A 24,719-nucleotide genomic window follows, 5' to 3' on the forward strand; every position below is an offset into this window, starting at 1 on the left:
CCCTCTCCTCTCCTCTACCCCAGACCCCCTCTCCTCTATCTCAGACACCCTCTCCCCCCTACACCCCAACCCTCCTCTCTCCTCCCTACACCCCAACCCTCCTCTCTCTCCTCCCTACACCCCCAACCCCTCCTCTCTCCCCCTACACCCCAACCCTCCTCTCTCCCCCTACACCCCAACCCTCCTCTCTCCTCCCTACACCCCAACCCTCCTCTCTCCTCCCTACACCCCCAACCCTCCTCTCTCCTCCCTACACCCCAACCCTCCTCTCTCCCCCCTATGCTCCAACCCTCCTCTCTCCCCCTACACCCCAACCCTCCTATCTCCCCCTATGCTTCAACCCTCCTCTCTCCTCCCTACACCCCAACCCTCCTCTCTCCTCCCTACACCCCAACCCTCCTCTCTCCTCCCTACACCCCAACCCTCCTCTCTCCTCCCTACAACCCAACCCTCCTCTCTCCCGCTATGCTCCAACCCTCCTCTCTCCCCCTATGCTCCAACCCTCCTCTCTCCCCCTATGCTCCAACCCTCCTCTCCCCCTATGCTCCAACCCCCCCACACCCCCATAATGGGGCATTTTAGTGGACTCTATCTTGTTGTTATCATTCTAGCACCACAGGTACTATCATATTTCCATGTGTAGATGTTGTTATTTTATTTTGCATATTTATTATGATCACAAAAGTATATAAGTTTTGAAACATTGTCATTGTATTTGATGTCTTTCATAGGAATTTCATTTCAGTATTTAGTATTTATCACCAAAGACTTTATTGTTTTTTCTACGTCCTATTATTCCAGCACCTGTCGTTTGTGTTTTTAACTTTACAGCGGGTACTTCTGCGTTTTAAAATGGATCGTCGATACCGCTACATATCCTGCCAATAAAAAGTCACTTTTTCTGGTCCGCTGAATTGATGCGTCACATCGTGAACACACGTTTGATGTGTGCTATACGTCTAATGTCTGTTGGTCCGTCTCTCCGTCCTGTCTGTGTGTTGCAGCCGAGCCTCCTGGCAGGAGAGATGGGCAGTCCTGGGGCGGTGTCGCCCACCAAGCCTGGATCCCAGTATTACCAGCACTACAACAACAACCCTCGTCGGAGACCTCTGCACAGTGACAACATGGGTGAGCTCAGCTCCCGACCCTCACACTGCCATCAAGCCCTAGTTCACCCCTGTCCTTCTCCACCTCCTCATCCTGTTCCTCCTCCTCTTCTTCCTCCTCCTCCTTCTCCACTTCCTCCTCTTCTTCCTCCTACTCATCTTCCTCATCCTCTTCCTCCTCATCATCTTCATCCTACTCCTCTTTCTCCTCCTCTTTCTCCTCCTCTTCTTCCTCCTCCTCCTCCTCTTCCTCCCCATCTTCTTCCTCATTCTCCTCTCCCTCCTCCTCTTCTTCCTCTTCCACCTTCTCCTCGTCCTCCTCCTCTTCCTCCTCATCATCTTCCTCATCCTCATTTTCCTCCTCTTCCTCTTCCTCTTCCTCTTCCTCTTCCTCCTCCTCCTCCTCTTCCTCATTATCCTCTTCCTCATCCCTCTTCTTCCTCCTCCTCCTCATCTTCCTCCTCCTCCTCCTCTTCTTCCTCCTACTCCTCCTCTTCTTCCTCCTCTTCCTCCTACTCCTCCTCTTCTTCCTCCTCCTCCTCTTCCTCTTCTCCTCCTCTTCCTCTTCTTTTTCACCCTCCGTGTCCTCCTCCTCCTCCTCTTCATCCTCCTCCTCTTCTTCTTCTCCTCCTCTTCCTCTTCTTTTTCACCCTCCGTGTTCTCCTCTTCCTCCTCTTCATCCTCCACTTCTTCTCCTCCTCCTCCCCCTCTTCCTCTTCTTTTTCACCCTCCGTGTCCTCCTCTTCCTAGTCCTCCCATTCTTCCACTTGTTTCTCATCCTCCTCCTCATCATCCTCCTCCTCTTCCTCCCACTGTCCTCTCCCTCCTGCTTCTCTCCTTGTAGTCTATGTAGACATGTGTGTCAGTGAGGGCAGGTGAACAGCCTAAGAGACGTTCTGTATGGCTCATGTCACCACCAGTCTATACACAGGAGAACACTACCTGTTGGGTCGTAGTGTTGATATCCCTGGAGAACACCATAGTGTTAATATTACTCCCTGTTGTGGATATGAAGGGAAGTATTTCCTGTTGTGGATATAAAGGGAAGTATTTCCTGTTGTGGATATAAAGTTAAGTATTTCCTGTTGTGGATATGAAGGGAAGTATTTCCTGTTGTGGATATGAAGGGAAGTATTTCCTGTTGTGGATATAAAGTGAAGTATTTCCTGTTGTGGATATGAAGGGAAGTATTTCCTGTTGTGGATATAAAGTTAAGTATTTCCTGTTGTGGATATAAAGGGAAGTATTTCCTGTTGTGGATATAAAGTTAAGTATTTCCTGTTGTGGATATGAAGGGAAGTCTTTCCTGTTGTGGATATGAAGGGAAGTATTTCCTGTTGTGGATATAAAGTTAAGTATTTCCTGTTGTGGATATAAAGTTAAGTATTTCCTGTTGTGGATATGAAGGGAAGTATTTCCTGTTGTGGATATGAAGGGAAGTATTTCCTGTTGTGGATATAAAGTTAAGTATTTCCTGTTGTGGATATAAAGGGAAGTATTTCCTGTTGTGGATATAAAGTTAAGTATTTCCTGTTGTGGATATGAAGGGAAGTCTTTCCTGTTGTGGATATGAAGGGAAGTATTTCCTGTTGTGGATATGAAGGGAAGTATTTCCTGTTGTGGATATGAAGGGAAGTATGTCCTGTTGTGGATATAAAGTTAAGTATTTCCTGTTGTGGATATGAAGGGAAGTCTTTCCTGTTGTGGATATAAAGGGAAGTATTTCCTGTTGTGGATATGAAGGGAAGTATTTCCTGTTGTGGATATAAAGGGAAGTATTTCCTGTTGTGGATATAAAGGGAAGTATTTCCTGTTGTGGATATGAAGGGAAGTATTTCCTGTTGTGGATATAAAGGGAAGTATTTCCTGTTGTGGATATGAAGGGAAGTATGTCCTGTTGTGGATATGAAGGGAAGTATTTCCTGTTGTGGATATGAAGGGAAGTATGTCCTGTTGTGGATATGAAGGGAAGTATTTCCTGTTGTGGATATAAAGGGAAGTATTTCCTGTTGTGGATATAAAGTTAAGTATTTCCTGTTGTGGATATAAAGGGAAGTATTTCCTGTTGTGGATATGAAGGGAAGTATTTCCTGTTGTGGATATAAAGGGAAGTATTTCCTGTTGTGGATATAAAGGGAAGTATTTCCTGTTGTGGATATAAAGGGAAGTATTTCCTGTTGTGGATATAAAGTGAAGTCTTTTCTTTGTGGATATAAAGGGAAGTATTTCCTGTTGTGGATATAAAGGGAAGTATTTCCTGTTGTGGATATAAAGTGAAGTTTTTTCTTTGTGGATAGCTATATTTGTATTTTTACTTGGTTCTATGTTGTCAATGCTTTATTTTTTTAGCCAGGCCCAATACAACTATGATTTTTGTGAAGTGGCTCGATTTCTTCAGTCTTGTTCATGTGAATGGATTTTTTTCACTAGGAAAATATTAGGAGGTTATCAATAAAGACGTGCCACTGAACTGTGCTTAACTCTTGTGTATTTCAGAGGTCCAGACAAAGAAAGTCCGGAAAGTTCCCCCTGGTTTGCCTTCCTCAGTAAGTCATATTTAATTTAATTTGAATGCTGTTTTAAACTGTGGATTGAAATGATTGTACACATTTTATTCCTATAACAATCTCTATATATATTTATATTTATATATACATATATTGTTAATGATCAATGATGATCATTAACCTTCCTAATATACACTGCTCAAAAAAATAAAGGGAACACTTAAACAACACAATGTAACTCCAAGTCAATCACACTTCTGTGAAATCAAACTGTCCACTTAGGAAGCAACACTGATTGACAATAAATTTCACATGCTGTTGTGCAAATGGAATAGACAAAAGGTGGAAATTATAGGCAATTAGCAAGACACCCCCAATAAAGGACTGATTTTACAGGTGGTGACCACAGACCACTTCTCAGTTCCTATGCTTCCTGGCTGATATTTTGGTCACTTTTGAATGCTGGCGGTGCTCTCACTCTAGTGGTAGCATGAGACGGAGTCTACAACCCACACAAGTGGCTCAGGTAGTGCAGCTCATCCAGGATGGCACATCAATGCGAGCTGTGGCAAGAAGGTTTGCTGTGTCTGTCAGCGTAGTGTCCAGAGCATGGAGGCGCTACCAGGAGACAGGCCAGTACATCAGGAGACGTGGAGGAGGCCGTAGGAGGGCAACAACCCAGCAGCAGGACCGCTACCTCCGCCTTTGTGCAAGGAGGAGCACTGCCAGAGCCCTGCAAAATGACCTCCAGCAGGCCACAAATGTGCATGTGTCAGCATATGGTCTCACAAGGGCTCTGAGGATCTCATCTCGGTACCTAATGGCAGTCAGGCTACCTCTGGCGAGCACATGGAGGGCTGTGCGGCCCCACAAAGAAATGCCACCCCACACCATGACTGACCCACCGCCAAACCGGTCATGCTGGAGGATGTTGCAGGCAGCAGAACGTTCTCCACGGCGTCTCCAGACTCTGTCACGTCTGTCACATGTGCTCATGTGCTCAGTGTGAACCTGCTTTCATCTGTGAAGAGCATAGGGCGCCAGTGGCGAATTTGCCAATCTTGGTGTTCTTTGGCAAATGCCAAACGTCTTGCACGGTGTTAGGCTGTAAGCACAACCCCCACCTGTGGACGTCGGGCCCTCATACCACCCTCATGGAGTCTGTTTCTGACCGTTTGAGCAGACACATGCACATTTGTGGCCTGCTGGAGGTCATTTTGCAGGGCTCTGGCATTGCTCCTCCTGCTCAAAGGCGGAGGTAGCGGTCCTGCTGCTGGGTTGTTGCCCTCCTACGGCCTCCTCCATATATCCTGATGTACTGGCCTTTCTCCTGGTAGCGCCTCCATGCTCTGGACACTACGCTGACAGACACAGCAAACCTTCTTGCCACAGCTCGCATTGATGTGCCATCCTGGATGAGCTGCACTACCTGAGCCACTTGTGTGGGTTGTAGACTCCGTCTCATGCTACCACTAGAGTGAGAGCACCGCCAGCATTCGAAAGTGACCAAAACATCAGCCAGGAAGCATAGGAACTGAGAAGTGGTCTGTGGTTACCACCTGCAGAACCACTCCTTTATTGGGGGTGTCTTGCTAATTGCCTATAATTTCCACCTTTTGTCTATTCCATTTGCACAACAGCATGTGAAATTTATTGTCAATCAGCGTTGCTTCCTAAGTGGACAGTTTGATTTCACAGAAGTGTGATTGACTTGGAGTTACATTGTGTTGTTTAAGTGTTCCCTTTATTTTTTGGAGCAGTGTATATTACATAGAATATATTGTGCCATATATATATATACACATGACCTAGTTAGATCTCCTGATGGCAAAGTCTTCTTTACTGACAATTAATTCTACTCTGAAACAAACATACACTGTCTGACGATATACTTTTTGAAAGCTCGTTTACTTTTTAAGAAAAGTAGAAACAGGTTTGGTTACTATTATATCCAGAAGTCTTGGAGAAGACATGTCTGGACATTGAGGTTATCTATACCCTCTTCACTGGAAGTTAAGCATGCTAAAACGTATGGCTTGTCGTGGAGGCTTTTTGCTGCGGTTTCTAAGCTCTGTGGGAGAAGGCTGGGAGTCTATGGCAGTAGGTATTTCTTTTGTATTGTCATTTACCCACTGGAGGGGGGGGGGGGAGAAGGACAAATTCCTTCCCAAAGAAACATTTAGGAAAACCCAATGGTGTTCATCTTTTGTCGTGCTTCGAGTGATGTAATAAAGGGATGTAATCTGTCTAGATAAACACATCAGGCGCTGATTTCTTCTTCAGGTTCAGAGTGAAGCCTGTTTGAAAGTATTGTGTTCTGAAACCTGTTTGAATGTATTGTGATCTGAAGCCTGTCTGAATGTATTGTGATCTGAAGCCTGTTTGAATGTATTGTGATCTGAAACCTGTTTGAATGTATTGTGATCTGAAGCCTGTCTGAATGTATTGTGATCTGAAGCCTGTTTTGTTGCCATCAGGGTGGCGTATTCACAACAGGTGTCTTCTCTGCCGATATGAAAGCAGATTTGACAGTTTAGATTTTTGTTGTTGCTCAACGTGATGCTGTGGTTGTGGGGCCCTGAGAAGGCCTTGGCTAGGCCAGCGTGACGGTGTGGTTGTGGGGCCCTGAGAAGGCCTTGGCTAGGCCAGCGTGACGGTGTGGTTGTGGGGCCTGAGAAGGCCTTGGCTAGGCCAGCGTGATCCTGTGGTTGTGGGGGCCTGAGAAGGCCTTGGCTAGGCCAGCGTGATGCTGTGGTTGTGGGGCCCTGAGAAGGCCTTGGCTAGGCCAGCGTGATCCTGTGGTTGTGGGGGCCTGAGAAGGCCTTGGCTAGGCCAGCGTGATGCTGTGGTTGTGGGGGCCTGAGAAGGCCTTGGCTAGGCCAGCGTGATGCTGTGGTTGTGGGGCCCTGAGAAGGCCTTGGCTAGGCCAGCGTGATGCTGTGGTTGTGGGGGCCTGAGAAGGCCTTGGCTAGGCCAGCGTGATGCTGTGGTTGGTGGGGCCTGAGAAGGCCTTGGCTAGGCCAGCGTGATGCTGTGGTTGTGGGGCCCTGAGAAGGCCTTGGCTAGGCCAGCGTGACGCTGTGGTTGTGGGGGCCTGAGAAGGCCTTGGCTAGGCCAGCGTGATGCTGTGGTTGTGGGGGCCTGAGAAGGCCTTGGCTAGGCCAGCGTGATGCTGTGGTTGTGGGGCCCTGAGAAGGCCTTGGCTAGGCCAGCGTGATGCTGTGGTTGTGGGGGCCTGAGAAGGCCTTGGCTAGGCCAGCGTGATGCTGTGGTTGTGGGGCCCTGAGAAGGCCTTGGCTAGGCCAGCGTGACGGTGTGGTTGTGGGGGCCTGAGAAGGCCTTGGCTAGGCCAGCGTGACCGTGTGGTTGTGGGGCCTGAGAAGGCCTTGGCTAGGCCAGCGTGATGCTGTGGTTGTGGGGGCCTGAGAAGGCCTTGGCTAGGCCAGCGTGACGGTGTTGTTGTGGGGGCCTGAGAAGGCCTTGGCTAGGCCAGCGTGATGCTGTGGTTGTGGGGGCCTGAGAAGGCCTTGGCTAGGCCAGCGTGATGGTGTGGTTGTGGGGGCCTGAGAAGGTCTTGGCTAGGCCAGCGTGATGCTGTGGTTGTGGGGGCCTGAGAGGGCCTTGGCTAGGCCAGCGTGATGCTGTGGTTGTGGGGGCCTGAGAAGGCCTTGGCTAGGCCAGCGTGACGGTGTGGTTGTGGGGGCCTGAGAAGGCCTTGGCTAGGCCAGCGTGATGCTGTGGTTGTGGGGCCCTGAGAAGGCCTTGGCTAGGCCAGCGTGACGGTGTGGTTGTGGGGGCCTGAGAAGGCCTTGGCTAGGCCAGCGTGACGGTGTGGTTGTGGGGGCCTGAGAAGGCCTTGGCTAGGCCAGCGTGACGGTGTGGTTGTGGGGGCCTGAGAAGGCCTTGGCTAGGCCAGCGTGACGGTGTGGTTGTGGGGGCCTGAGAAGGCCTTGGCTAGGCCAGCGTGACGGTGTGGTTGTGGGGGCCTGAGAAGGCCTTGGCTAGGCCAGCGTGACGGTGTGGTTGTGGGGGCCTGAGAAGGCCTTGGCTAGGCCAGCGTGACGGTGTGGTTGTGGGGGCCTGAGAAGGCCTTGGCTAGGCCAGCGTGACGGTGTGGTTGTGGGGGCCTGAGAAGGCCTTGGCTAGGCCAGCGTGACGGTGTGGTTGTGGGGGCCTGAGAAGGCCTTGGCTAGGCCAGCCTGACGGTGTGGTTGTGGGGCCCTGAGAAGGCCTTGGCTAGGCCAGCGTGATGCTGTGGTTGGTGGGGCCGGAGAAGGCCTTGGCTAGGCCAGCATGACGCTGTGGTTGTGGGGGCCTAAGAAGGCCTTGGCTAGGCCAGCGTGATGCTGTGGTTGTGGGGGCCTGAGAAGGCCTTGGCTAGGCCAGCGTGACGGTGTGGTTGTGGGGGCCTGAGAAGGCCTTGGCTAGGCCAGCGTGATGCTGTGGTTGTGGGGGCCTGAGAAGGCCTTGGCTAGGCCAGCGTGATGCTGTGGTTGTGGGGGCCTGAGAAGGCCTTGGCTAGGCCAGCGTGACGGTGTCGCTGAAAGACATAGTCACGTGTTTTCCATTTTTAAAGGCCTGTTACCGTAAAGCTCTCACTCAGTTTTTACTGTAAATTTGATGTCAGTTTGTGTCTTTCTTTCTGACAGAACTTTACAATCTCTCCTGGAATGACACTTTATCTATTTTTGGGCAGGTTTTTGTTTCGTTGTCAAACATACCCCCCCCCCCCCCCCGTTCACTAGACATTTATAAATGGCACAGCTGTGTTCCGTGCATGTCATTTTGTTCAACAAAGATTACCAAGACCTTTGCTGTAATCCGACATTTGCTGATGTGGATTACTTATATAACAATCAAACACTATTTATTTTTCAACAGGTCATCCTATCCCATCAATAATAATAGTACCACTGTGTTAGTAAACTCAGCCTATATATATATATATATATTAAATATTAAATCATTACACATTATAAAACTTATTCAGGCCTAGATGGAAAGATGCCAGGAATGCCAAGTCGAAAAACCTTTTCTTACTTTAAAGGTACTCGTAATTTACCATAAGTTAAATTATATTGACTTTAACCAATATACTCATTTTAATAGTCAATCGATGGATCTCAACTTGACATATCTACTACGGTATTGTATCATTTATTTACGTCGTGACGATATCGATCATATATCATTTATACTCTGTTGAATGTTATTTCAGAAATGTATGTATTTCTTACATAGGTTAATTTTGAGAATTAAAATAGACAGATATTTCTTTATTTAAGACATATAAGCAAAACGTATTCATTTTTACTGCACAATGTCTGATGGATAGTAAATTAATTGAACATGCTTTTTCTGGTCTCCTCTCAGGACATTTTTTCACGTGTAAAAGCTGAACCTATTGCTATGTAAAAGGTGTGAAAGCTATATATAGACTATTGTTTATATAAGAACTGTGTGTTTTATCATCTTCGTGGCGCATTTCTTTGATCAATAGCATGGTAACATATGTGTAGTATTGAGTCCAGATGCACTTGCTAATATTCCGCCTTCTTTTAAAATCAATCCAACTTTTCTGTTTTGTCCTTCATTCTTCTTCTGAACATCCCTTCAGTTAATTATAGTATACCAAAATGTGTTTGTTAGTGAAGTTGATTTACTTCGAGAACACCTGTGCTGTCACTCGACAGACACATTGGAATAATGTTTCAATAGAAACGAGTTGACACTAGCAGTTTGGTGTTTCTCCTTCACGATGTTTTCTCCTTCACAGTGTTTTCTCCTTCACGGTGTTTCTCCTTCACGGTGATTCTCCTTCATTATATTATACTGACCAATTGATTATATTATACTGACCCCATGATTATATTATACTGGCCCCATGATTATATTATACTATACTGACCCCATGATTATATTAAACTGACCCCATGATTATATTATATTACACTGGCCCCATGATTATATTATATTATACTGACCCCATGATTATATTATACTGGCCCCATGATTATATTATACTATACTGACCCCATGATTATATTATATTATACTGACCCCATGATATATTACACTGACCCCATGATTATATTATATTACACTGACCCCATGATTATATTATATTATACTGACCCCATGATTATATTATATTATACTGACCCATGATTATATTATATTATACTGACCCCATGATTATATTATATTATACTGACCCATGATTATATTATATTATACTGACCCATGATTATATTACACTGACCCCATGATTATATTATATTATACTGACCCCATGATTATATTATATTATACTGACCCCATGATTATATTACACTGACCCCATGATTATATTATATTATACTGACCCCATGATTATATTATATTATACTGACCCCATGATTATATTATACTGACCCCATGATTATATTCTACTGACCCCATGATTATATTATATTCTACTGACCCCATGATTATATTATACTACACTGACCCCATGATTATATTATATTACACTGACCCCATGATTATATTATACTGACCCCATGATTATATTATACTGACCCCATGATTATATTATACTGACCCCATGATTATATTACACTGACCCCATGATTATATTATATTACACTGACCCCATGATTATATTACACTGACCCCATGATTATATTATATTATACTGACCCCATGATTATATTATATTACCCTGAACCCATGATTATATTATATTACACTGGCCCCATGATTATATTACACTGACCCCATGATTATATTATATTACACTGACCCCATGATTATAATATATTATACTGACCCCATGATTATATTATACTGACCCCATGATTATATTATATTATACTGGCCCCATGATTATATTATATTATACTGACCCCATGATTATATTATATTATACTGACCCCTTGATTATATTATACTGACCCCATGATTATATTATATTACACTGACCCCATGATTATATTATATTATACTGACCCCATGATTATATTATACTGACCCCATGATTATATTATATTATACTGACCCCATGATTATATTATATTATACTGACCCCATGATTATATTATACTGACCCCATGATTATATTATATTATACTGACCCCATGATTATATTATATTATACTGACCCCATGATTATATTATATTCTACTGACCCCATGATTATATTATACTACACTGACCCCATGATTATATTATATTACACTGACCCCATGATTATATTATACTGACCCCATGATTATATTATACTGACCCCATGATTATATTATATTATACTGACCCCATGATTATATTATACTACACTGACCCCATGATTATATTATACTACACTGACCCCATGATTATATTATATTATACTGACCCCATGATTATATTACACTGACCCCATGATTATATTATATTACACTGACCCCATGATTATATTACACTGACCCCATGATTATATTATATTATACTGACCCCATGATTATATTATATTACCCTGAACCCATGATTATATTATATTACACTGGCCCCATGATTATATTACACTGACCCCATGATTATATTATATTACACTGACCCCATGATTATAATATATTATACTGACCCCATGATTATATTATACTGACCCCATGATTATATTATATTATACTGGCCCCATGATTATATTATATTATACTGACCCCATGATTATATTATATTATACTGACCCCTTGATTATATTATACTGACCCCATGATTATATTATATTACACTGACCCCATGATTATATTATATTATACTGACCCCATGATTATATTATACTGACCCCATGATTATATTATATTATACTGACCCCATGATTATATTATATTATACTGACCCCATGATTATATTATACTGACCCCATGATTATATTATATTATACTGACCCCATGATTATATTATATTGTAGTTCATTAGACGGTTAGTTTAAAGTGGAGAGAGTTCATTAGACTGTTAGTTTAAAGTGGAGAGAGTTCATTAGACTGTTAGTTTAAAGTGGAGAGAGTTCATTAGACTGTTAGTTTAAAGTGGAGAGAGTTCATTAGACTGTTAGTTTAAAGTGGAGATAGTTCATTAGACTGTTAGTTTAAAGTGGAGAGAGTTCATTAGACTGTTAGTTTAAAGTGGAGAGAGTTCATTAGACTGTTAGTTTAAAGTGGAGATAGTTCATTAGACTGTTAGTTTAAAGTGGAGAGAGTTCATTAGACTGTTAGTTTAAAGTGGAGAGAGTTCATTAGACTGTTAGTTTAAAGTGGAGAGAGTTCATTAGACTGTTAGTTTAAAGTGGAGAGAGTTCATTAGACTGTTAGTTTAAAGTGGAGAGAGTTCATTAGACTGTTAGTTTAAAGTGGAGAGAGTTCATTAGACTGTTAGTTTAAAGTGGAGAGAGTTCATTAGACTGTTAGTTTAAAGTGGAGAGAGTTCATTAGACTGTTAGTTTAAAGTGGAGAGAGTTCATTAGACTGTTAGTTTAAAGTGGAGAGAATTCATTAGACTGTTAGTTTAAAGTGGAGAGAGTTCATTAGACTGTTAGTTTAAAGTGGAGAGAGTTCATTAGACGGTTAGTTTAAAGTGGAGAGAGTTCATTAGACTGTTAGTTTAAAGTGGAGAGCGTTCATTAGACTGTTGGTTTAAAGTGGAGAGAGGTTAGGTTTAGACTGTTAGGTTTAGTAGAAGGTACAATATGGATGGAATCCCCCTTGTATCTGGAAAGCTGTATTGTTCTGTGAGCTTTCCTGCCCCCTCCAGCCCTATTCTGGCATTACATCCCCCCTCCAGTCCTGTTCTGGCATTACATCCCCCCCTCCAGTCCTGTTCTGGCATTACATCCCCCCTCCAGTCCTGTTCTGGCATTACATCCCTCCTCCAGTCCTGTTCTGCATTACATCCCTCCTCCAGTCCTGTTCTGGCATTACATCCCCCCCTCCAGTCCCGTTCTGCATTACATCCCTCCTCCAGTCCTGTTCTGGCATTACATCCCCCCTCCAGTCCTGTTCTGGCATTACATCCCCCCTCCAGTCCTGTTCTGGCATTACATCCCTCCTCCAGTCCTGTTCTGGCATTACATCCCTCCTCCAGTCCTGTTCTGGCATTACATCCATCCTCCAGTCCTGTTCTGGCATTACATCCCTCCTCCAGTCCTGTTCTGCATTACATCCCCCCCCTCCAGTCCTGTTCTGCATTACATCCCTCCTCCAGTCCTGTTCTGCATTACATCCCTCCTCCAGTCCTGTTCTGCATTACATCCCCCCTCCAGTCCTGTTCTGGCATTACATCCCCCCCTCCAGTCCTGTTCTGGCATTACATCCCCCCCTCCAGTCCTGTTCTGGCATTACATCCCCCCTCCAGTCCTGTTCTGGCATTACATCCCCCCTCCAGTCCTGTTCTGGCATTACATCCCTCCTCCAGTCCTGTTCTGGCATTACATCCCCCCTCCAGTCCTGTTCTGGCATTACATCCCTCCTCAAGTCCTGTTCTGGCATTACATCCCCCCCTCCAGTCCTGTTCTGGCATTACATCCCTCCTCCAGTCCTGTTCTGGCATTACACCCCCCCCTCCAGTCCTGTTCTGGCATTACATCCCCCCTCCAGTCCTGTTCTGGCATTACATCCCCCCCTCCAGTCCTGTTCTGGCATTACATCCCCCCTCCAGTCCTGTTCTGGCATTACATCCCTCCTCCAGTCCTGTTCTGCATTACATCCCTCCTCCAGTCCTGTTCTGGCATTACATCCCCCCCTCCAGTCCCGTTCTGCATTACATCCCTCCTCCAGTCCTGTTCTGGCATTACATCCCCCCTCCAGTCCTGTTCTGGCATTACATCCCCCCTCCAGTCCTGTTCTGGCATTACATCCCTCCTCCAGTCCTGTTCTGGCATTACATCCCCCCCTCCAGTCCTGTTCTGGCATTACATCCCCCCCTCCAGTCCCGTTCTGCATTACATCCCTCCTCCAGTCCTGTTCTGGCATTACATCCCCCCTCCAGTCCTGTTCTGGCATTACATCCCCCCTCCAGTCCTGTTCTGGCATTACATCCCTCCTCCAGTCCTGTTCTGCATTACATCCCCCCCTCCAGTCCTGTTCTGGCATTACATCCCCCCTCCAGTCCTGTTCTGGCATTACATCCCCCCCTCCAGTCCTGTTCTGGCATTACATCCCCCCCTCCAGTCCTGTTCTGCATTACATCCCTCCTCCAGTCCTGTTCTGGCATTACATCCCTCCTCCAGTCCTGTTCTGGCATTACATCCCTCCTCCAGTCCTGTTCTGCATTACATCCCCCCCTCCAGTCCTGTTCTGCATTACATCCCCCCCTCCAGTCCTGTTCTGCATTACATCCCCCCTCCAGTCCTGTTCTGCATTACATCCCCCCTCCAGTCCTGTTCTGGCATTACATCCCTCCTCCAGTCCTGTTCTGGCATTACATCCCTCCTCCAGTCCTGTTCTGGCATTACATCCCCCCCTCCAGTCCTGTTCTGGCATTACATCCCCCCCTCCAGTCCTGTTCTGCATTACATCCCTCCTCCAGTCCTGTTCTGGCATTACATCCCCCCCTCCAGTCCTGTTCTGGCATTACATCCCCCCTCCAGTCCTGTTCTGGCATTACACCCCCCCTCCAGTCCTGTTCTGCATTACATCCCCCCTCCAGTCCTGTTCTGGCATTACATCCCCCCTCCAGTCCTGTTCTGGCATTACATCCCTCCTCCAGTCCTGTTCTGGCATTACACCCCCCCCCTCCAGTCCTGTTCTGGCATTACATCCCCCCCTCCAGTCCTGTTCTGGCATTACATCCCCCCTCCAGTCCTGTTCTGGCATTACATCCCCCCTCCAGTCCTGTTCTGGCATTACATCCCTCCTCCAGTCCTGTTCTGGCATTACACCCCCCCCCTCCAGTCCTGTTCTGGCATTACATCCCCCCTCCAGTCCTGTTCTGGCATTACACCCCCCCCCCTCCAGTCCTGTTCTGGCATTACATCCCCCCCTCCAGTCCTGTTCTGGCATTACATCCCTCCTCCAGTCCTGTTCTGGCATTACATCCCCCCCTCCAGTCCTGTTCTGCATTACATCCCCCCTCCAGTCCTGTTCTGGCATTACATCCCCCCTCCAGTCCTGTTCTGGCATTACATCCCCCCCTCCAGTCCTGTTCTGGCATTACATCCCCCCCTCCAGTCCTGTTCTGCATTACATCCCTCCTCCAGTCCTGTTCTGCATTACATCCCTCCTCCAGTCCTGTTCTGGCATTACATCCCTCCTCCAGTCCTGTTCTGGCATTACATCCCCCCTCCAGTCCTGTTCTGGCATTACATCCCCCCCTCCAGTCCTGTTCTGCATTACATCCCCCCTCCAGTCCTGTTCTGCATTACATCCCCCCTCCAGTCCTGTTCTGGCATTACATCCCCCCTCCAGTCCTGTTCTGGCATTACATCCCCCCCTCCAGTCCTGTTCTGCATTACATCCCCCCTCCAGTCCTGTTCTGGCACTACATCCCCCCCTCCAGTCCTGTTCTGGCATTACATCCCTCCTCCAGTCCTGTTCTGGCATTACATCCCCCCTCCAGTCCTGTTCTGGCATTACATCCCTCCTCCAGTCCTGTTCTGCATTACATCCCTCCTCCAGTCCTGTTCTGCATTACATCCCCCCTCCAGTCCTGTTCTGGCATTACATCCCTCCTCCAGTCCTGTTCTGGCATTACATCCCCCCTCCAGTCCTGTTCTGGCATTACATCCCCCCTCCAGTCCTGTTCTGGCATTACATCCCCCCTCCAGTCCTGTTCTGGCATTACATCCCCCCCTCCAGTCCTGTTCTGCATTACACCCCCCCTCCAGTCCTGTTCTGGCATTACATCCCCCCTCCAGTCCTGTTCTGGCATTACATCCCCCCTCCAGTCCCGTTCTGCATTACATCCACCCTCCAGTCCTGTTCTGGCATTACATCCCCCCTCCAGTCCTGTTCTGGCATTACATCCCCCCCTCCAGTCCTGTTCTGGCATTACATCCCTCCTCCAGTCCTGTTCTGGCATTACATCCCTCCTCCAGTCCTGTTCTGGCATTACATCCCTCCTCCAGTCCTGTTCTGCATTACATCCCTCCTCCAGTCCTGTTCTGGCATTACATCCCCCCCTCCAGTCCCGTTCTGCATTACATCCCTCCTCCAGTCCTGTTCTGGCATTACATCCCCCCTCCAGTCCTGTTCTGGCATTACATCCCCCCTCCAGTCCTGTTCTGGCATTACATCCCTCCTCCAGTCCTGTTCTGGCATTACATCCCCCCCTCCAGTCCTGTTCTGGCATTACATCCCCCCCTCCAGTCCCGTTCTGCATTACATCCCTCCTCCAGTCCTGTTCTGGCATTACATCCCCCCTCCAGTCCTGTTCTGGCATTACATCCCCCCTCCAGTCCTGTTCTGGCATTACATCCCTCCTCCAGTCCTGTTCTGCATTACATCCCCCCCTCCAGTCCTGTTCTGGCATTACATCCCCCCTCCAGTCCTGTTCTGGCATTACATCCCCCCCTCCAGTCCTGTTCTGGCATTACATCCCCCCCTCCAGTCCTGTTCTGCATTACATCCCTCCTCCAGTCCTGTTCTGGCATTACATCCCTCCTCCAGTCCTGTTCTGGCATTACATCCCTCCTCCAGTCCTGTTCTGCATTACATCCCCCCCTCCAGTCCTGTTCTGCATTACATCCCCCCCTCCAGTCCTGTTCTGCATTACATCCCCCCTCCAGTCCTGTTCTGCATTACATCCCCCCTCCAGTCCTGTTCTGGCATTACATCCCTCCTCCAGTCCTGTTCTGGCATTACATCCCTCCTCCAGTCCTGTTCTGGCATTACATCCCCCCCTCCAGTCCTGTTCTGGCATTACATCCCCCCCTCCAGTCCTGTTCTGCATTACATCCCTCCTCCAGTCCTGTTCTGGCATTACATCCCCCCCTCCAGTCCTGTTCTGGCATTACATCCCCCCTCCAGTCCTGTTCTGGCATTACACCCCCCCTCCAGTCCTGTTCTGCATTACATCCCCCCTCCAGTCCTGTTCTGGCATTACATCCCCCCTCCAGTCCTGTTCTGGCATTACATCCCTCCTCCAGTCCTGTTCTGGCATTACACCCCCCCCCTCCAGTCCTGTTCTGGCATTACATCCCCCCCTCCAGTCCTGTTCTGGCATTACATCCCCCCTCCAGTCCTGTTCTGGCATTACATCCCCCCTCCAGTCCTGTTCTGGCATTACATCCCTCCTCCAGTCCTGTTCTGGCATTACACCCCCCCCCTCCAGTCCTGTTCTGGCATTACATCCCCCCTCCAGTCCTGTTCTGGCATTACACCCCCCCCCCTCCAGTCCTGTTCTGGCATTACATCCCCCCCTCCAGTCCTGTTCTGGCATTACATCCCTCCTCCAGTCCTGTTCTGGCATTACATCCCCCCCTCCAGTCCTGTTCTGCATTACATCCCCCCTCCAGTCCTGTTCTGGCATTACATCCCCCCTCCAGTCCTGTTCTGGCATTACATCCCCCCCTCCAGTCCTGTTCTGGCATTACATCCCCCCCTCCAGTCCTGTTCTGCATTACATCCCTCCTCCAGTCCTGTTCTGCATTACATCCCTCCTCCAGTCCTGTTCTGGCATTACATCCCTCCTCCAGTCCTGTTCTGGCATTACATCCCCCCTCCAGTCCTGTTCTGGCATTACATCCCCCCCTCCAGTCCTGTTCTGCATTACATCCCCCCTCCAGTCCTGTTCTGCATTACATCCCCCCTCCAGTCCTGTTCTGGCATTACATCCCCCTCCAGTCCTGTTCTGGCATTACATCCCCCCCTCCAGTCCTGTTCTGCATTACATCCCCCCTCCAGTCCTGTTCTGGCACTACATCCCCCCCTCCAGTCCTGTTCTGGCATTACATCCCTCCTCCAGTCCTGTTCTGGCATTACATCCCCCCTCCAGTCCTGTTCTGGCATTACATCCCTCCTCCAGTCCTGTTCTGCATTACATCCCTCCTCCAGTCCTGTTCTGCATTACATCCCCCCTCCAGTCCTGTTCTGGCATTACATCCCTCCTCCAGTCCTGTTCTGGCATTACATCCCCCCTCCAGTCCTGTTCTGGCATTACATCCCCCCTCCAGTCCTGTTCTGGCATTACATCCCCCCTCCAGTCCTGTTCTGGCATTACATCCCCCCCTCCAGTCCTGTTCTGCATTACACCCCCCCTCCAGTCCTGTTCTGGCATTACATCCCCCCTCCAGTCCTGTTCTGGCATTACATCCCCCCTCCAGTCCCGTTCTGCATTACATCCACCCTCCAGTCCTGTTCTGGCATTACATCCCCCCTCCAGTCCTGTTCTGGCATTACATCCCCCCCTCCAGTCCTGTTCTGGCATTACATCCCTCCTCCAGTCCTGTTCTGGCATTACATCCCTCCTCCAGTCCTGTTCTGGCATTACATCCCTCCTCCAGTCCTGTTCTGGCATTACATCCCCCCCTCCAGTCCTGTTCTGGCATTACATCCACCCTCCAGTCCTGTTCTGGCATTACATCCCCCCCTCCAGTCCCGTTCTGCATTACATCCCCCCCTCCAGTCCCGTTCTGCATTACATCCCTCCTCCAGTCCTGTTCTGGCATTACATCCCTCCTCCAGTCCTGTTCTGGCATTACATCCCCCCTCCAGTCCTGTTCTGGCATTACATCCCCCCTCCAGTCCTGTTCTGGCATTACATCCCCCCCTCCAGTCCTGTTCTGCATTACACCCCCCCTCCAGTCCTGTTCTGGCATTACATCCCCCCTCCAGTCCTGTTCTGGCATTACATCCCCCCTCCAGTCCCGTTCTGCATTACATCCACCCTCCAGTCCTGTTCTGGCATTACATCCCCCCTCCAGTCCTGTTCTGGCATTACATCCCCCCTCCAGTCCTGTTCTGGCATTACATCCCTCCTCCAGTCCTGTTCTGGCATTACATCCACCCTCCAGTCCTGTTCTGGCATTACATCCCTCCTCCAGTCCTGTTCTGGCATTACATCCACCCTCCAGTCCTGTTCTGGCATTACATCCCCCCTCCAGTCCTGTTCTACATTACACCCCCCCCCCCCCCCCCCCCCCCTCCTCCAGTCCTGTTCTGGCATTACATCCACCCTCCAGTCCTGTTCTGGCATTACATCCCTCCTCCAGTCCTGTTCTGGCATTACATCCACCCTCCAGTCCTGTTCTGGCATTACATCCCCCCTCCAGTCCTGTTCTGGCATTACATCCCCCCTCCAGTCCTGTTCTGGCATTACATCCCCCCTCCAGTCCTGTTCTGGCATTACATCCCTCCTCCAGTCCTGTTCTACATTACACCCCCCCCCCCCCCCCCCCCCCCAGTCCTGTTCTGGCATGGATCCTGCTGCAGTCTAAGTCCTATGGATCCTACTGCAGTCTAAGTCCTATAGATCCTGCTGCAGTCTAAGTCCTATGGATCCTGCTGCAGTCTCAGTCCTATAGATCCTGCTGCAGTCTCAGTCCTATAGATCCTGCTGCAGTCTAAGTCCTATGGATCCTGCTGCAGTCTAAATCCTATGGATCCTGCTGCAGTCTAAGTCCTATAGATCCTGCTGCAGTCTAAGTCCTATGGATCCTACTGCAGTCTAAGTCCTATGGGTCCTGCTGCAGTCTAAGTCCTATGGATCCTACTGCAGTCTAAGTCACAGTGCCTGGGAAACACTGGACCTGAAGGGATCTCCTGACACGCTAATCTCTCTCCTCTACTGAGGAAATTATCTTTGGAATCACGTGGACACGTGTCCTTAACTTTGTGTCCCTCCCCCTCGGTCTCTGTGTGTCTTTGTCCCTGTCCACTGTTATTTTTTAAACTGTCTCTACCTGTCAGCTCATCACGTCTCTTATTTATTTGAGAGATAGAAAGAGAGGGGGAGGGAGAGAGACAGAGAAAGAAAGAAAGACATAAAGGGAGGGGGGAGGGAGAGAGACAGAGAAAGAGAAAGACATAAAGGGAGGGGGGAGGGAGAGAGACAGAGAAAGACATAAAGACATAAAGGGAGGGGGGAGGGAGAGAGACAGAGAAAGACATAAAGACATAAAGGGAGGGGGGAGGGAGAGAGACAGAGAAAGAAAGAAATACATAAAGGGAGGGGGAGGGAGAGAGACAGAGAAAGAAAGAAATACATAAAGGGAGGGGGGAGGGAGAGAGACAGAGAAAGAAAGAAATACATAAAGGGAGGGGGAGGGAGAGAGACAGAGAAAGACATAAAGGGAGGGGGGGAGGGAGAGAGACAGAGAAAGAGAAAGAGAGAAAGGAGACAGAGAGACATTAAGAGAGGGGGGAGGGAGAGAGACAGAGAAAGAGAAAGAGAGAAAGGAGACAGAGAGAGAAACAGCTGTGTGTGCTTGACCGTGTCCTTGTGGAAATAGTAGAGCTGCTGCAGAGTAATATTAACACCTTACAAAACTCCCTCTGAGGAAAATTACATTAGCTCTTCATTTATTACCCTTCTTGTAACTGGGCGTGAATCCAGCCTGGATCTGGTTAGCCTGAATCTGGTTAGCCTGGATCTGGTTAGCCTGGATCTGGTTAGCCTGGATCTGGTTAGCCTGGATCCGGTTAGCCTGGATCCGGTTAGCATGGATCCGGTTAGCCTGGATCCGGTTAGCTTGGATCCGGTTAGCCTGGATCCGGTTAGCCTGGATCCGGTTAGCCTGGATCCGGTTAGCCTGGATCCGGTTAGCCTGGATCCGGTCAGCCTGGATCCGGTTAGCCTGGATCTGGTTAGCCTGGATCTGGTTAGCCTGGATCTGGTTAGCCTGGATCTGGTTAGCCTGGATCCGGTTAGCCTGGATCCGGTCAGCCTGGATCTGGTTAGCCTGGATCTGGTTAGCCTGGATCTGGTTAGCCTGGATCTGGTCAGCCTGGATCTGGTCAACCTGGATCCGGTTAGCCTGGATCTGGTCAGCCTGGATCTGGTCAGCCTGGATCCGGTTAGCCTGGATCCGGTTAGCCTGGATCTGGTTAGCCTGGATCCGGTTAGCCTGGATCTGGTCAGCCTGGATCTGGTCAGCCTGGATCTGGTCAGCCTGGATCCGGTTAGCCTGGATCTGGTTAGCCTAGATCTGGTTAGCCTGGATCTGGTTAGCCTGGATCCGGTTAGCCTGGATCTGGTTAGCATGGATCCGGTTAGCCTGAATCCGGTCAGCCTGGATCCGGTCAGCCTGGATCCGGTTAGCCTGGATCCGGTTAGCCTGGATCCGGTTAGCCTGGATCTGGTAGTAGCTTGTGTCATGTGACCTACCTATTATATGACTTGAGGTCATTGTATTAATTGTGTGTGATTTTAAAAACAGACAAAGTACTGTGAGTATGATGAAAGTAGAGAGACCTCTTTTTAAACAGGAGCATTTTAAAGTCACACACCTGGATTGGAAAGTGTAGGGAAGACGAGTGGGGAGGAGAAGAGAGAAACACTCATAGACAATACGGAAAGTATTCAGACCCCTTTGACTTTTTCCACATTTTGTTACGTTACAGCCTCATTCGAAAATGTATTACAAAAAAATGTTTTCCCCCTCATCAATCTACACATAAACCCCCATAATGACATCACAATACCCCATAATGACATCACAATACCCCATAATGACAAAGCAAAAACTGTTTTTTAGACATATCATATTTACACTGAAATATGACATTTACATAAGTATTGTCTGCCTACAGCGGCCTTTCTCAATAGCAAGGCTATGCTCACTGAGTCTCTCTCTCTGTCTCTCTCTCTCTCTCTGTCTCTCTCTCTCTCTTTCTCTCTCTCTGTCTCTCTCTGTCTCTCTGTCTCTGCCTCTCTCTCTCTCTCTCTCTCTGTCTCTCTCTCTCCCTCTCCACATTCCAGAAACACATATTTGGCTGAAATAGCAAGAGGAGAAATGCTGCTCCACTCTGCAACACTGTGGTGAATACCTCATGTTGCCAGAGACATTTTTACATACATTAAGGAAATTTGTTGAAGAGTTCTTGCTAATGTGTTAAATTACTCATATTACATTCAAAGTAACCAGCTGGTATGTCTCACTTATGAAAAAAATTCTTAGATATTATTTCTAATCATTGTATCATCACTTCGTCCTTGTATATATGTTCCACTTTGTTGGTCTGTCTGGTTCTAATCGGTATATTTAGACGTTCCACTTTGTTGGTCTGTCTGGTTCTAATCGGTATATTTAGACGTTCCACTTTGTTGGTCTGTCTGGTTCTAATCGGGATATTTAGACGTTCCACTTTGTTGGTCTGTCTGGTTCTAATCGGGATATTTAGACGTTCCACTTTGTTGGTCTGTCTGGTTCTAATCAGGATATTTAGACGTTCCACTTTGTTGGTCTGTCTGGTTCTAATCGGGATATTTAGACGTTCCACTTTGTTGGTCTGTCTGGTTCTAATCGGGATATTTACACGTTCCACTTTGTTGGTCTGTCTGGTTCTAATCGGGATATTTAGACGTTCCACTTTGTTGGTCTGTCTGGTTCTAATCGGGATATTTAGACGTTCCACTTTGTTGGTCTGTCTGGTTCTAATCGGGATATTTAGGCATTCCACTTTGTTGGTCTGTCTGGTTCTAATCGGGATATTTAGACGTTCCACTTTGTTGGTCTGTCTGGTTCTAATCGGGATATTTAGACGTTCCACTTTGTTGGTCTGTCTGGTTCTAATCGGGATATTTAGACGTTCCACTTTGTTGGTCTGTCTGGTTCTAATCAGGATATTTAGACGTTCCACTTTGTTGGTCTGTCTGGTTCTAATCGGGATATTTAGACGTTCCACTTTGTTGGTCTGTCTGGTTCTAATCAGGATATTTAGACGTTCCACTGTTGGTCTATCTGGTTCTAATCAGGATATTTAGAAGTTCGATATGTGTCTTGTTGTCCTGTCATGGAACCGGAGGTCCTTCACATAAAGACCACGAAAGAGCAGGGTCTGTAAACCCTCCATTAAAGAAAAGAGAGGTGATTTTTGTTCCATGACTCAAGCTAGCTGTCCTAAGATGGATGTGGTATTTTCACCTCGAGATGAATTCTATACCTTCTTTTGGCAATTAGGGGCTACATTAAAACAGACTTTCCTTACAAACAAGCTTACTTATGCAAAACATCACACACACAAACACATACACACACATGGTAGGAGCGATTACAATGTAAGGGGTGTTTTCCCAAGGAGAACATACCGTGTGTTGGCTATCGTGGTGTTGTGCTCTAGCTACATAAAGGACATTGACTCAATTTCCTCTGAAGGGTCAAGAGGGTCCTGCATGAAAACACTGGGTCTAGATAGATACTCTGGGTCTAGATAGATACTCTGGGTCTAGATAGATACTCTGGGACTAGATAGATACGCTGGGTCTAGATAGATGCTCTGGGTCTAGATAGATACTCTGGGTCTAGATAGATACTCTGGGTCTAGATATATACTCTGGGTCTAGATAGACACTCTGGGTCTAGATAGATACTCTGGGTCTAGATAGATACTCTGGGTCTAGATTCACTGTGGGGATGGTGTTCTCGGGATGATGAGAGGTGTTGGGTTTGCGCCAGACATAGCGTTTTCCTTGATGGCCAAAAAGCTCAATTTTAGTCTCATCTGACCAGAGTACCTTCTTCCATATGTTTGGGAAGTCTCCCACATGCCTTTTGGAGAACATCAAACGTGTTTGCTTATTTTTTTCTTTAAGCAATTGCTTTATTCTGAACACTCTTCAGTAAAGCCCAGCTCTGTGGAGTATACGGCTTAAAGGGGTCCTATGGACAGATACTCCAATCTCCGCTGTGGAGCTTTGCAGCTCCTTCAGGGTTATCTTTGGTCTTTTTGTTGCCTCTCTGAAAGAATGCCCTCCTTTCCTGGTCTGTGAGTTTTGGTGGGTCGGCCCTTTGGAGAGCTCCTTGGTCTTCATGATGTTGCTTGCTTGGTGTTGCCCCTTACTTGGTGGTGTTATATACTGAGATCATGTGACAGATCATGTGACACTTAGATTGCACACAGGTGGACTTAATGTAACTAATTATGTGACCTCTGAAGTTAATTGTTTGCACCAGATCTTATTTAGGGACTTCATAGTAAAGGGGGTGAATACATATGCACGCACCACTTTTTCATTTGAAATGTTTAGAATTTTTTTGTAACAAGTAATTTTTTTCATTTCACTTCACCAATGTGGACTATTTTGTGTTTGTCCATTACATGAAATCCAAATAAAAATCTATTTAAATTACAGGTTGTAATGCAACAAAATAGGAAAAACACCAAATGGGATGAATAATTTTGCAAGTATTGCACTGTAGCTGTTGCTGTGTGTGTCCTGCAGGGTTTGGGTCAATACCATTTCAGTTCTGGTCAATTCAGGAAGTATACTCAAATTCCAATTTTCTGTCATGCTTTTTTAATTAGGAACATTTGGAATTTGTTTTTTTTTCCCTGAATTGACTGGAATTGAAATGGAATTGACCCCAACTCTGATGTCCTGTCCATGTGTGTGGGCTGCAGTAGACAGACCAGAGGCTGGGCAGTCCCCTCTCTGTTGACCTTATAGCCCTACAGTAGCAGATATACACCCAGGCAGCCCAACCCAGGTTAGGAGACAGACAGACAGACAGACAGACAGACAGACAGACAGACAGACAGACAGACAGACAGACAGACAGACAGACAGACAGACAGACAGACAGACAGACAGACAGTGAGTGAGTGAGTGAGTGAGTGAGTGAGTGAGTGAGTGAGTGAGTGAGTGAGTGAGTGAGTGAGTGAGTGAGTGAGTGAGTGAGTGAGTTAGTTAGTTAGTCAGGTTAGCAGACAGACAGACAGACAGACAGACAGACAGACAGACAGACAGACAGACAGACAGTATGTATGACAGTAGGTATGACAGCCTCTCTGTAAGACAAGTTAAAGTTTTTTGGTTTTTACCGTTCTTTTATTTTCAAATGTTCTGTTTGTGCTGAAATCACAGAATCACCATAAGGCCTGCTTTGCATTTTTAATTGAGTAACTAACATATGAATACATTTACATATTAATGAGTTGCAGATTAAATCATGCATACATAATTGCCTCCTTACTGTGTTCAGTGTTTGTCAGAG

At 47.3% G+C, this 24,719-nt stretch overlaps 1 protein-coding gene across 12 annotated transcripts in view; it reads left to right on the forward strand.

Moving 5' to 3' along the window:
- Nucleotides 1-947: 947 nt before the first annotated feature.
- The window catches only part of LOC129812906 (transcription factor 4-like), a 161,552-nt gene continuing 137,780 nt past the window's right edge, over nucleotides 948-24,719 (forward strand). For all 12 annotated transcript variants that reach the window (XM_055864951.1, XM_055864933.1, XM_055864961.1 and 9 more), the window contains exons 1-2: nucleotides 948-1,128; nucleotides 3,603-3,652. In XM_055864951.1, coding sequence (XP_055720926.1) covers nucleotides 963-1,128; nucleotides 3,603-3,652 — 216 coding nt within the window. In that variant the 5' untranslated portion in view covers nucleotides 948-962. The remainder of the gene's footprint in view (nucleotides 1,129-3,602; nucleotides 3,653-24,719) is intronic.

This window comes from Salvelinus fontinalis, chromosome 2 (genome assembly GCF_029448725.1).
Source record: "Salvelinus fontinalis isolate EN_2023a chromosome 2, ASM2944872v1, whole genome shotgun sequence".
Classification (NCBI taxonomy): domain Eukaryota; kingdom Metazoa; phylum Chordata; class Actinopteri; order Salmoniformes; family Salmonidae; genus Salvelinus; species Salvelinus fontinalis.